Source organism: Electrophorus electricus, chromosome 6 (genome assembly GCF_013358815.1).
Source record: "Electrophorus electricus isolate fEleEle1 chromosome 6, fEleEle1.pri, whole genome shotgun sequence".
Lineage (NCBI taxonomy): Eukaryota > Metazoa > Chordata > Actinopteri > Gymnotiformes > Gymnotidae > Electrophorus > Electrophorus electricus.
In genome coordinates, this window is record NC_049540.1 from 27,397,034 (window position 1) to 27,410,987 (window position 13,954).

Genomic DNA, 13,954 nt, shown 5'->3' on the forward strand with positions numbered 1-13,954 from the left:
TTTTGAAGTGTATCTTGCTGGTTGGCAGGTTCATGCACATCAATGGCATGATTCTCTTTATTCTGTTAAATTTTTGATGATTGGGTAATGCGTAATTCAACACAGCAGTGTCTTCTCAGAGCAGGTGAGTGTGAGTGAGTGAGAGAGTGATGGTCCATAATGTTCCCAAATATGTCTGCTTCTGAAGTTGTCCACCCGGTTGTGCAACGCATCCTAAAGGCATACCAGCCGCTTATCTGGGCCTTTTTATGATCACGAATTCCATTTTATCAGCCTTGAGCAAGATTAAAACCCTTCATCTCTCCATTACTTTATTTTTTCAGCACTGGTTCCAACTGGACAAAGAATTGAGGCATTGATTTATTTTTGAATATTTAGACCTCAAAAGGAGTATGCTTTTCGAAAGGACTTTTGGTGGAAAATCCAACTGCTTCGCCTTTGAAGCAAGAGTTCACACAAATTATGTGCTAAATTATATTTTGACATGCTAAGTCGGTTCATGGCTGCCTCTGTTCAGAAGGAGAATTGAAAGTAGGGCTTCCGAGTAGCTTTGTCAGCTACAAAACCAAAAGGATGTGCAGGCCACGTCTGCATAACCATTTGGGCTTCTAATCGGCCAGACGATGCCCTTCACCCTGGGGCCTGGGGAACAAAAAGACGACGAGGGCACTGATATCACAGAGGGCCCCATGCGAGCGGGATCCCTTTTTAGACCGCCCGCATTTGACCGTTCTCACGTCTCGGCCTGCAGCCTGAGCTGCTGCTGCTTCCTGGAGATAGTGCGTCACCTCATGTGCCTCAGTAGTTTTCTTGTGGCCCATAGATACGGTTTCTGGCGAGCTGATCGTTGTGCGAGCGCGGTGTTTTGGAAATCGTGGTGTTTTGTATCCTGTTATTTTCTCTCTCTTGGTAGTGGGTCTATTTAGAGTGTTTTTCTGAGAAATTCACCGATAGATGGAAAAAAACAAAACAAAACAAAAAAAAAATATATATATATAATATAATATTGTGTGTGTATATGTATGTGTGTGTATATGTATGTGTGTGTGTGTGTGTATGTATGTGTGTGTGTATATATATATATATATATATATTTTTATTTTTTTTTTATTTTTTTTAAATATTACACACACACACAACCACCTAAAATTGTTTTTCTAGCTATGTTTTTTGTTTGTTTCTTTGTTTGTTTTATCCTAGGTGTAGTGCTTTATTTACATCTCCATGGTGTATGTGTATCCTTGTGTCCATTATCCAGGTGGACTGTGGAATGTGTTCACGCTGGGTGGAGCCGGGAGCAAATCTGGGCTGGACCAGGAACAGAACCCTCTTCCGTTGTCCAATCAGAGCCTTTTATTGCTCCTGGTCCTGGCCAATCTGACGGATGGACCGGACTATCCCAACCCCTACAAACAAGCTGTCATTTGCTTCAAAAATACACAAGGTGCTCTAGATGCCATTTGGGTCACACGTCTCAAATATAGCACTGGTGTTCCAGGGACAGTCTAGCCACAGACGTCAGTAGTAAACGCCAGGAAGCAGAGAAAACATCTGCAGGGCTACTGCTAAACTTGTCCTGGCTCCGCGTCTGCACACTGTACCCCCAGTCGCTGATATGCACTAGCTCATGAATCTAACGTTGTGTGCTATAGCGGTTACCTTGGTAGCATCATGACTGTATCAGTTTCTTTTGATATGAAGAATTTCTTTGATGCAAAGTATCTGTTTCTTTGCTTCACATGAAAGAAAGCAGAAAAGACTCAACCCTGCTGAATGTGGCTGTCGTGAGCACAGGGTTTTCTTTGTTACACCAGTGAACAGCACAAATGCAGGTTTAGGTCTTACAGAATTTAGTATCACAATTAGCACATGCCTCTGAAATCGTCATATTTGTATAACAATGACTAATCTGTTGATTGTCACTTTTAGATGTGCGGTTCATATATGAAAGCCAATAAGAATATTCCTTTGCACCATTGTTTCTCAACTTAAAATGCTTTTTTTCAAAAACAAAAACCAAAAAAAAATGGTTGTGTGTGTGTGTGTGTGTGTTTGCGTTCCAGATACGTCATCCATCCCTTCTCCACAGCCTCACACCTTCCAGATCAACTTCAACAGTCTATACACAGCGCTGTGTGAGCAGCAGAGGTCAGACCAGACGACCCTCCTGCTCTACACGTTACTGCACCAGAATGCCAACGTCAAGACCTATGTACTGTCCAGAACAGACATGGAGAGCCTAGTGAGTGTACACATCCCTTTCTCCCACACACACCTTTTTAATGGCCATCGTCCTAACACACGACTATTTGCATTTGTGAGCTTACAGGAGCTTGGGGTTATACACATACACACACACACACACACACACACACACACACACACACACACACACACACACACACACACACAGGTTGAGCTTCACAGGCAGAGGAGCCCACCTGTGTGTTCCCCACTGAACCAGGCTGCATCATTCACGGGTGCACTCTGTACGTCTGTGTACTGTGAATACTTTGAGCAGTACGAGCTCCATTGTATACATAAAAGTCTGTTTTTTTTTCTTTCCTTTGCTCTTGTGTGTGTCTGCGTGTGTGTGTCTCTTCGTGTTCAGTACTCAAATTCTGTTTCTGCAGAGAGAGGTAGATAGGATAGTTCTCAGGTTATTAGACTAGAAATCAATCAGGTCACCTTAACACAGTAAAATCCATCTTTCTTACTCTTTTATACACACACACTTTCTCTTTTTTTACATAGTCTAATAATCTATAATTCCACTCAAATCTGTTTCAGAAGGAAATGATGAATTGGGTAAAATTAGTCAGGAAAGTGTGTGTGCCTACCTAAAATGAAGGAGGTATGTCCTGTCCTGGCAGAGACTGTGTTGCAGACAGGACCGACTGACTGCCATTAAGAGTTTAGAGCCCTAACAGCTGTGATCATATGATTGTGCAAATATGTACACAATCCTCCCCAAGCATTTCCCAGTTGATCTGATGGTCAGTAAAAAAAAAAAAAAAAAAAGTCAAATGTTTCATTTTTCTCTCTGTCTGTCTGTCTTTAGGTGATGCCAATTCTGGAGATACTCTATCATGTAGAGGAGAGAAATTCCCACCATGTTTACATGGCCCTCATCATCCTACTCATCCTCACAGAGGATGACACGTTCAACCGCTCCATACACGAAGTGGTTAGTGTACACACGCGTGCACACGCTTTTAGCAATCCTGTATAGTGTTTATCTCCCTTGTATTTGTGAGTCGTATACAAGCGTGCATGCAGATGTGCATTTGGTCTAAGCATGTGTGGAGTACAAAGGTTTTTCGGTGCTCAAGTCATGTGCTAGCGCTCGGGGCCTCACCTTGACCTGGTCTAACGGACGCTGTCCTGATCTGCCCGACTCTGTCCTGATAGAAACAATAGAACACACCTGTTACAAGGCATGGGTGTCCCCTGTTTATGCATGTGTGTTCCTGTGTGTGAAGGCTAACCTTATTCCACCTCGTATCACTCTCTGCAATAGACAGAGTGTATCTGCAGGATGTACTGAGGTGGGAGGGTGTGGGTGTGTTCTGGGGAGTGGGGGTTGCTGTTCTCGGTTGGATATTGATGTGGATGGGCTCCAGCTTACAGGAGCATATGGGTAAATCAGATAAAACATAACACAGACTTATTAAAAATTCATTTGAGTGGCGTAATGATTTTTTTTTTTTTTTCTTTCTAAATCCACTTGTTCTGCCTGTGGGCTGTTTTTCCTGCTCCACGGTGAGCCTTTGACCCAGCCTCTCCCCTAAAGCCGGAGAAACAAGGCCACCCCCGCCACTAAGATAAATACATTTTATATATAAACAGTTTGTTGTTGTCGTCAACCCCGCTTCCCTTAATTAAAACATGAAAATGATGGTCGCAGAAATCGGTCGCAGAAATCAGTTGCGCTTTCTACTTTTGGTAGCCTATAACTTGGAGGTAAGAGCAGCCTATTGCTGTATTACTCTAGTAAAATGAGGCTGTGATTTATGATCACAGTTAATGGGGAAATGTGTGACTTGTGTAGATCTGTGCCTGTGTGTCAGTTTTAGCTGTCGGTGTGTTTATGATTTGCTGAACCTCGGAGGGAGTTTACTGTTCAGCAGGTTACATGGCTCCCTGAGGCTGTGGTAAACGACACACACACACACACACACACACACACTCTCTCTCGCACTCTCTCTCTCTCTCTCTCTCTCTCTCTCTCTCTGTCTGTCTGTCATTCTCTTTCTCCATCTTGTAGATCACTCCTATTGCTTAGACCAGACATGCCTACATTTGGTCACACAATTTCCAGGGCAGCTGAGATGATCCAACCTCAAAAACCAGAGTGGGCATAAGAAACTAAAATCACTGTGTCCATTCCCCCCCCCGTCTAACTCAGATGTTGAAGAATATAAACTGGTACACTGAGCGGGTGCTGACGGAGATTTCTCTGGGCAGTCTCTTAATACTGGTGGTGATTCGCACCATTCAGTTCAACATGACCAGGACCAGGGTAAGATTCACTCCCCTCTCTGTGTTCCTCCTTCTGCACCATATACACAAATCACATAGACCCCCTGGGAAAGTAGAAGCTACTCTCTCAAACCAGACGCTTTCTTGTACTTGGGTCTAAATGCTCTGCATAGATTTACTAAAAGGTACTGTTTGGTAATGAAACTCACTGCTCACTCTGTCTGGCCATACATACGTCTGTCTGTCTGTCTGTCTGTCTGTGCGTGATAGCTAGCTACATATATGTGCATGCTTGTTAGCTAGATACATGTAATATACACGTATGAAGAAGGTTCCAGGTGAGTAACTGCAGTGTATGGTAGTAAGAGATATTCAAAATTGTAGTTAAGCATACAAGGTTTCAGAAAAACACACATTCTTTCACAGACATGCCAAAAGTGGTGCAAATTGATCATGATGTGTTGTTACCTCAAGGGACCTCTTGGTAATGCCCACACCTGTGTAGGTGTTATCTTGTGAATGAGGCTAAACACTGGCCAGCGTGCTCATGGCAAAGCAACGTGAATTATCAGAATTCGAAAGTGGCGTGCTAGGTAGACAGGACGTTCAATTTCCAAAGTTGTGCATTTAACATTCCTCAATATGTAGTGTCATGTGGGTACCGGGAATGCGTCATAGAAGGCATTACCATCCACAATGGACAGCACAGTCTGGCTCATCCAGGACTCGTGACGTTCTTTAATGGACCCAAGAGAACCAGTAATGGCGTGGTCCGATAAGTCCCGGTACCATTAGTTTCTGGCTGATGGTAGGGTTCGTGTGTGGCACAGAACCTATGAAGCCATGGATCCCAGTTGTCAACAATGCACTGTGTAGGTTGGTGGTTTCATACTGGTGTGGGGTGTGTTCTCATGGCATGGGGTGGATCCACCTAAACATGTCATTTACTGGAATCCTCATGGACTTCATGCACCCCCACAATGATGAAAACTTCCACCAGGATAATGCACAGTGCCTTTGGGCACAAGTTGTCCAGAATTGGTTCAAGGAGCATTCTGGAGAGTTCTGATGAATGGTGTGGCCTGCATGTTCGCCAGACATGAACGCAATCGAACGTCTATGCGATGTGGTGGAAAGGTCTGTTCACGCCTGATATCCTGCACCTACAAATAGCACAGAGCTGTGGGTGGGTATCCAGACAGCATGTCTCAACGCCCTCCCACCCTGGATGTCTTCTGTCCACTTGTGGAATCTATGCCGCGTTGAGCTGCTGCACTAGAGGGGTCCTATACGACACTAGTTCCTGTCCCATGACTTTTGCCGTGTGTGTGTGTGCGTCATATATATATATATATATATATATATATATATATATATATATATATATATATATATATATATATATATATATAAAAATTAAAATCTAGTATAAGGATATTAAAAGTTGTTTATTTCTTGATGCAGCAAGCTGTTGAAATCCAGTATAGCAATGATGGCTTATTGATGACTTGGCAGTAAAGGTTCCTTTGCTCTCGTAGACCTACATTCTCTCGGCATCTGCTAATGGATAGCAGTTTAATTCAGAGTACACTCAGATGGGGGGGGGGGGGGCATCTGTATGAAACAACGGTGAAGGTCACACTCAGTTTGAGAGGCCTGCCAGTGAGCAAGACCGCACAGAGGTTTTAAAGCTCAGTGCTTAAGAACTGAACCTGCCAGTGATGATGAGGAAAAAATGTATAGTGGAATTAACAGCACTGCTGCTTTCTTTTCTCCTCTTTTCAGGACAAGTACCTGCATACAAACTGCTTGGCTGCCCTGGCCAACATGTCAGCCCAGTTCCGCTGCCTCCATCAGTATGCAGCCCAGCGCATTATCAGGTGGGTGGGTGTGTGTGTGTGTGTGTGTGTGTGTGTGTGTGTGTGTGTGTGAGAGAGAGAGAGAGAGCACTGATTGGGTTGTTGGCCAGATCACAGATGGCCTTGTCTGCACTGGTTAGAAAGAATGGACCATTTAAAAGGATGTCTGTAGAAAGTGCTAGAAAAAACCCTCAGTATCTAGTGTTCACACATGAAGAATGTTTCAGTTCCTAATGTTCCAACTATACATAGTGATTTTAGTATGATGTTTGGTGCACTAGCAGGACTAGAGCCCTAAAATTAATGAATTTCAATTTAGGCAAGAGTGATGTTTGCTGTAGTAGGCATTATTAAATTTGGTTGTTTGACATTTCAGTGTTTTTTCATGAATAGTCATGTGGAGTGGTGCAAACATTGGAACATTCCAGTTGTGTTGTTCATGGGATTTGTACGGGTATATTCCCTCGCTCCTTAATAGATTTTGCTCTCTCTTTCTCTGTGTGTGATGCTTTGTTCTAACCTACATTCTGACTGGATTTGCCATGACTTCACGTTGGAGTAAATAAACGAATCCTATGCTGAGCCAGAGTGCCGCGTGGCGTTGATGGACCCCGCGAGACACGTGTCTCGGTCCGCTCCGTGTCGCAATGGCAATTCATGCAATATGTCTGTCCTTCGGGGCACTACACGGGAAAACGTAGCCCAGTGTGGAGAAACGTTGTACCAATCTTTTTACGTTCTTTAACGTGCCATGTTTTTGCTGAGCCGCGAAAACAGCCTTTGTTGTGATTCGGAGAAGTTCATTTGCTACATACACCCGTACAGCTGAAAGCAGCCGGTTTTGCGGCGCTAGCGGGGAGCTTCTGAGATAGCTTTGGGTCACTTTTTTAAATTCGTGTGCAAAGACACAAAGGTCAGTGTGTGTTGATGCTGAATTAAGTAATTGTGCCGTTCTCCGTTAAGTGAGTGCTGGCCGACGTGCGTGATTTTCGTACGTGCGCCTGCTTTGCGCTGTGACGGGCACCTTCGCTTCGACTTCAACATGACCCATAAGGGAGGTGCTCGCGATTGTGCAATCCGTTGGCGTGTGCTGACTGCTTCTGTTAGATCAAAAGCTCATTAGAGAAACGTGCAGGTTTTTTTTTTGAAACGCAAACCGTCTCTGGCGCTCATTAACATATAGAAATACGTTTTTTGAGTGTTACGCTAGTGATGGTTTCTAATGGGTTTCTAATGTGTCAGTCCCCTCTAGTGCTTGTTTTGTCCCTGGTTTCCTCGTGCACTGTTTAGTTTGGCAGAATGGCGGGCCCTCTAGTTTTGTGGGTCCAGTGTTTGCTAGAGCTTAGTTCTTGTATTCACCGCGTTAGTCCCTAGTGTGTGATCAGTCCTGGCTTTGTGTGCACGCAGGTGCTCAGGTCTTGCTCCGAGTTAAGCCTCATTAATAATGTGAAACAGTCCGCCAGCAAGAGACAGCCCCTAGAACAGATGATGGTTATTGCTCTCTGTCTTTCACTCACTCACTCAATCTCACACACACAACCATATACCCTCTCATATATGGAAAAATGGTGGCGCCCATCAAAACAGAAGCCTACACAGAAACAAACAGGACCATGGTGACGTGCAGGGCTCCTGTTGCTGTGGCAGTAGTCTACAGTTGTACATCAGCATTGTTTGCTAAGAAACACTGACTGTCTTCCGAAGCAGCGTTCAGCCATCGGTGGTCAGCTTGCGGGTTTTATGAAGGCTTCATGAGAGTGCTTGGCTGCATGTAGCTTGTTTCCCGTAGTTGCTTGGGGATGGCAGAATTTTCCCTGCTAGTTTATAGTTTGAATCATGTGTTCTGTTTTGTTTTGTGTGTTGTCTGATTTCTGTCACCGTTTGTTGGCGGCTTTTGGCGCCTTCCTTGTTGTCTGAGAGCTCCATGGTACAGCAGGCAGTAAATGATTTGTAAATGATCTGTACTGTCCAGTGTAATTTGTGTGTTTGCACTCACTCACGATACAGGAAGGCAATCTGTTTTAACAGGAGAGCCCTTAATGTTTTGATTGGTACTAGACCGGAACGAATATTTTCACCCATCAGAGCCTTTCTTCTGTTTAAATGCCTGTACTGGGTTGCCAGAATGTTGCACCTGCTAAGGACCAGGCTGCTGTTTAGAAACAGTTCGTCGCTCTATTAATGCATTTGTTTTCCAACTTGAGCATCTTAAGATTCAAGAGCTCCGTGTTTTGATGCACTGTTGTCCTTCAAAGTCCTGATTGCTGCTGTGTTCTTGCAGTGGTTCAGTATTAAAATGTCCTGGTGTACTCCAGTCTGGAGGAGGCTTTCCTCCTGTGTGGACAAGAAGTAGAAGGAATACAAGTCCCACTTGGCATTATGGACAGTGAGATGAGCTGAGTCTGGTCCACACACTCTGTGACGTTTTGTTTCTCTCACTCACTCACTCACTCACTCACTCACACACACATTCTTCCTCTTTCCCTGCCTCTCTCACACACTCTCTTACCCTCTGTTCCACTCTTTTTCTCTCTCTCTCTTTCACTCAGATGCGGATCTGGTATCACTCTCTTCACCCACTTTCTATCGCTACATCTTTTGATTCTTAGAAATGTCTCTACACAGTCGCTTGCTCAGAGAAGGGAGAGAGGGGGAGACCGGCATTCAGTTTGGGTTTGACCTCTGCTAACAGAGCAACGTTTTAAAATTCTTGTTAAGTGTGCATCCTAAACCAGTGTTGGCGGTATCTTGCTTCTCTGTGGTATGATGTCGTGGCTCCTAAACTCCAGCGATTAATATGGCCATGTAATTAAATCTGTTGGCACAGCTGGTCTGTGAGCGCAGGTGTGGAGAACCGAGGAGATTTCTGTGCCTGGACCACCGCAGAACGTTCTGGGGGGTTTTTGCTGGCACCTTGACATGGACCTTCCTCCCCGGGCTGCCTTCCACCTTCCCGTTTAACACGACGGCTTCGGCTGACAAAAAAATGTGTCCCGGAGCAGAGCCCCTGATAAAGATGCACACGGCAGCCCTCCCGCTAATGATTTAACCTACCCCTCGAGAGCAGTTTTCCAGATCCAGAGGAATCCTTCATCCGAGTCTGCGCCCGTTATTGATTTCCTGAGTGACGCCCCAGTCGATCTCGAACCTCTGCTGTCACTCAACTGGGCTGACGATGGTCAGGCACAGGCACTCTAATGCTTGCTGTCGTCGCTCTCAAGCTGATAACACTTGCTTTGATCTTCGGGACATTTCAGGAAGCCCATGATCTTTGCTTTCTGCCTCTGAATACCTGGTGAATGGCGGGGGGTGGGGGGAGACCAACTTTTTTTTTTTTAACACTTCCCCCATCTCCACTCTGACAGACTTCACTTTCCTCCATCTCCTGCAGGTCCCGTGATCAGTGTAAATGACTGATATACTGCCGCATGGCTGTCCTTGATTATGTCCTACTGACACCGTGTGTGTGTGTGTGTGTACAAGCGCAAACCCACAGTAATTTACTTTTAGTCTTTATAACTTCACAATTATGTGCGTAGCGCATTGTAATGTTAAAAACATCAGTCAGCATGAACCATACTTGTCAACCAGGAGTCTGTTGCCAGGCTTCTGTCTCTCAGCTGTGTGTCTGTGTGTAAGCAAAACCCTGCAGGAGCCTGGCAAGGTCGGGGGGGGGGGCGGGCATCATAGGGTGTGTGCTGCAGAGTTCTGTTCTGCCAGCAAGCACACATGGGGCTTCCACTAGCACGCGTCAGACATGGCGGCGGGGGGTGTGTAAAAATAGATAAAGGTCAGCGAGAGGAAGGTTCCAAAAAAGTGGAAGCAAGGCAGCGGTGTTGAGGATGATGAGGACAGGGAGGAAGGAGAGAAGAGGACCAATGGGATAAAGTGGCTGAGAGGCACAAATGTTTTTATGTTTGGATGCGTTTGTCTGGGGATGTGTGTGGGAGGGAGGGAGGGAGGGAGACAGACAGACACGCATGCGCATGAACGTTCAAACGGAGGCAGAACAGTCAGTCTGAGAGCACTGTGTGTGCCTCTGGACAGGCAGTGTGCTGTGTCAGTAGGTCACAGTGACACAGCTTCCAGGCACTCTGTCTAGCCTAAACACTCACACCCTTCCCACTCCACACACACACGGACAATAGTGCAGTCTGCCACTCTGTACCCTGCTTTTCTTTTTGCCTAGACGCTACCACCTGGCACTTTACCGTCTGGCTCTAATAAAGACGACTGACTGTACAACCGCTCCCTCAGTTAATATCACCTCCCTCCAACTTACGAAAGTCGCACGTGTCATTTGATTTCACTCTCAGTCATGTCCTGTATGCATCTCACTGTTTTGTTAATGTTTTATAAAGCAGGAGTTACAGAATCTTACACTTGGCCACTGTGCCTTTTAAATGTTTTGAATAGCGCTGGAGCTCAGCAATCTCTTTCTGTTAAAGCGAACCCTTAAATGTGCTCAAATGTGCTCAAATACACCATTTTCACTTCACTCAAATTTGATCATCTCAAACCTTGTTTTCCATTGTTTTTTTTCATATCAGCATGCTATTTGCAGAGTGCTATTTACAGAGAAACTGTACCAATAACATTTATGTTGTTTAAGCACTTGGGAAAACACGGTTGTCCTCTGTCAGTGGTGGTGTTCTGCGTCTCTGTGGTAAGTAGATTAATGTTTTACCAAGCGTGGCTGCAGATTTGCTAGTCTGACGCAGGCTCAGAGTGGTGCAGAACAGGACAGTTGCGGTACTCAGCTGCGGGGCCTGAGGCGTATGGCAGAGAGAGAGAAGCTGCTGCTGCATTTAAAAAGTCCAACTAGAAACGAGGGCAGCTGATGGGCCAGATTTTGGGCCGTGCTGAAACACTGCAGTCTCTGGAACAAGCAGAAATGTGTACGTCTTTGGTGGATTTTTACAGATAATGGGCTGTTTTCGTTGGAGTCTGAATGAGGGACAAGGCAGGGAGGGAGCTGAGCGCGCCGCGTCCACACACACCTCTCACTCTGCTTGCACCCAGGGGTCAATGGCACTGCTTCATCTACCTGCTTTAACTTTTGTGTGTTAAATGTCAGGTGTGTGTGTGTGTGTGTGTGCGCGCGTGCACGAGTGTTTTCTGTGAAGGCTGTATGCAGTTCATGTCCAGGCTACCACTCAAGGCTAGATGTGCAGGTCATGATTGATGAGGTCATCAGTGTGAGTCATGTTAGTCATTTCCCATAATGCTCTCTGGTCTGAAACATGTTTAAATGTGCAGTGTGGCTCCTTTTAACTTGGCTAAAATGGCATTCTCTCTCTCTCTCTCTCTCTCTCTCTCTCGCGCGCGCGAGTGCACGCGCACACTCACTGCATGAATAAAATCTCTTTTAACCTCCATCCACTGCTCTGCGTGTACACACACACACACACACACACACACACAGAGCATCTACATCATGCAGTGTCCACTTCTAAATCGAGGATTGAAGGCCACTTTAGACAGTCCAGCGAGCTGCCTCTGTGGGCCAGCTCTGAGCATAGAGGTTCCACTCCCTACCAGCACCCTGACTGCTGACCATGGTGATCATGGTGGTGATTTTGGAAGGAACTGAACGATGGCATTCATATTTAAAACAAATTATAAGACTGACTCTCCACTCTGAGTGTTGGTAAGTCCAGCTTTGTGTTTTTTGCAGGGCTGTGAAGGTGATGAGGACTGCTAGGCTGTGTATCGCTACGACCTGTCAGGTTTTTATTCGGAGATACCAAACAGAGAGACCAGTAGTGAGTCAGTAGGGTTTCAGCTATAGGCTACACAGACGCATACGCGCACACAAGTATGGTCTTGTGTGTTGCTACTGAACATGTTGTTGGACCCAAACAACTGACAAAGAACCACACAGCAACCAGGGCCTGCAGAGGCTAGAGCCTGAAATGAACGTTTACTGCTGCATAATATTTTCTGTGCATATTTTGTCCATCCATTGAACCTGGGAGGTGAGATTACACCAGGCTCCTGGAGCACGCAGACATGAGCATATGCTGGGGCTTTGAATGAAAACATCAGAATGTCATCTTCCTATTTCCTGCCCTTAATGTAAAAGGCATGGTCAAGCAGAACACACTGATCAAATTTTTGTCTAAAGAGAGACTTGCATTATTTGGTCATTGTGTGATTGGGTGATTTTAACTCTAACTCTCTCTCTTTCTCTCTCACAGCTTGTTTGCTCTGCTATCTAAGAAGCACAATAAGGTTTTGGAGCAGGCCACACAGTCTCTGCAAAGAACTCTGGGAGCGGATGACGGCACAGCCCTGCCAGACTATGTGAGTAGCAGCGCCCCTTCAGGAGGGGAGTGGAAGTGCAGGCTAAAGTGTGGGTGGATTCATTCACTAAGTGACCGTTGGTTTCTCATCCTCATGAGACAAAACCTTTTTTTTTTTTTTCTTCTTCTTCTTCTTTAACACCATGCACAAATACACTACTGCTTGTGAAAGTGGAAACGATTTGCCAGATTTTTGTTTTTTCTTTCTGCCATGCCTCTCACTGTCGTGGTAAATTGTGCCGTCAGGCTGTAGTGGCAATGGTTTCATGGCTGTCCCATCCAGTGTAATCCCTCCCTGAAGGTGAGTCACTGAGGCCCAGATGATGTGGCATGTTGGGTGCTACTGGTTGTGGTTCTGAAGGCAGACGCAGAGGTAGAGTCTCCTGGGGGGGGGGCTTACAGAAGACAGCCCTGAGTCCCATTGTCGGCCCTTCTCTGCTGCAGCCCTGGGAGATGGGGGAGGGCTAACTACATCAGCTGGAAAGGCGGTGTCACGCACCCCACGGCGGCGGCAGCAGGGGGGTGTAGATGTCTGGGGGTCGAGGGTGTTTTTGTGTGGGTGGGTGTGTTTCGAGACAGATGGACTGACATGGCATCTGTGGAGCGCCGACAAAGGCCTGGGGTGCGTTAGTGTCGACCAGAGGTCCTTGATTCTGCAAGATCAATAGAAGTCCTCATGTTCTGTACTGTCTGCGTATATGTTGTAGCACTGATGTTTGTATCACTTTCTCACTCGCTCTCTCACACACACACATCCACCCACCCCAAAGCCCTCTGCAGACGTCTGGTGTGTTAGACGTCCGAGTGTGTCTGGCTGGCTTCTCTCCTCATTAGTGGTCCTCTCACACTGGTGTATCTCTTTTGTATCTCTCCTGCGTTCACACCAGTCCTCTGCTCCTGCTCCTCTTCTGTCGACCACCTCGCTTTAGTCTTTGTCTCTCTCTCATATATATATATATATATATATATATATATATATGTGTATATATCACACAGTTTTTTGCTCTCATCTCTCTCTCTTTCTCTCTGGCTTTTTTGTTTAATACACCACGTCACTGTTCAGACTTGCACCATGTCTGGCACAAGTGATGCTCAGAGCCTCACATGTAAATCACACCACCCAAACAGAAGTCTTCTCCACGTTCTCACCTTTCTGATACTGCTGTGGGTGTGAGAGGGTGCATGTGCACACACACACACACACACACACACACACACACACACACACACACACACACACACACACACACACCTCATATTCTCTCTGTGTGCTCCAGTATAAATGGTACTAGTATCAGTGAGGGATTT

At 45.7% G+C, this 13,954-nt stretch overlaps 1 protein-coding gene across 2 annotated transcripts in view; it reads left to right on the forward strand.

The window, feature by feature from the left end:
* Positions 1 to 13,954, forward strand: part of dym (dymeclin) — a 56,832-nt gene that overhangs the window by 21,838 nt on the left and 21,040 nt on the right. Inside the window, exons 9-14 of one of the 2 annotated variants that reach the window (XM_035527042.1) lie at positions 1,259 to 1,444; positions 2,064 to 2,242; positions 3,062 to 3,187; positions 4,409 to 4,522; positions 6,268 to 6,362; positions 12,542 to 12,647. In XM_035527042.1, coding sequence (XP_035382935.1) covers positions 1,259 to 1,444; positions 2,064 to 2,242; positions 3,062 to 3,187; positions 4,409 to 4,522; positions 6,268 to 6,362; positions 12,542 to 12,647 — 806 coding nt within the window. The remainder of the gene's footprint in view (positions 1 to 1,258; positions 1,445 to 2,063; positions 2,243 to 3,061; positions 3,188 to 4,408; positions 4,523 to 6,267; positions 6,363 to 12,541; positions 12,648 to 13,954) is intronic. The other variant, XM_035527043.1, reaches the window with a different exon arrangement.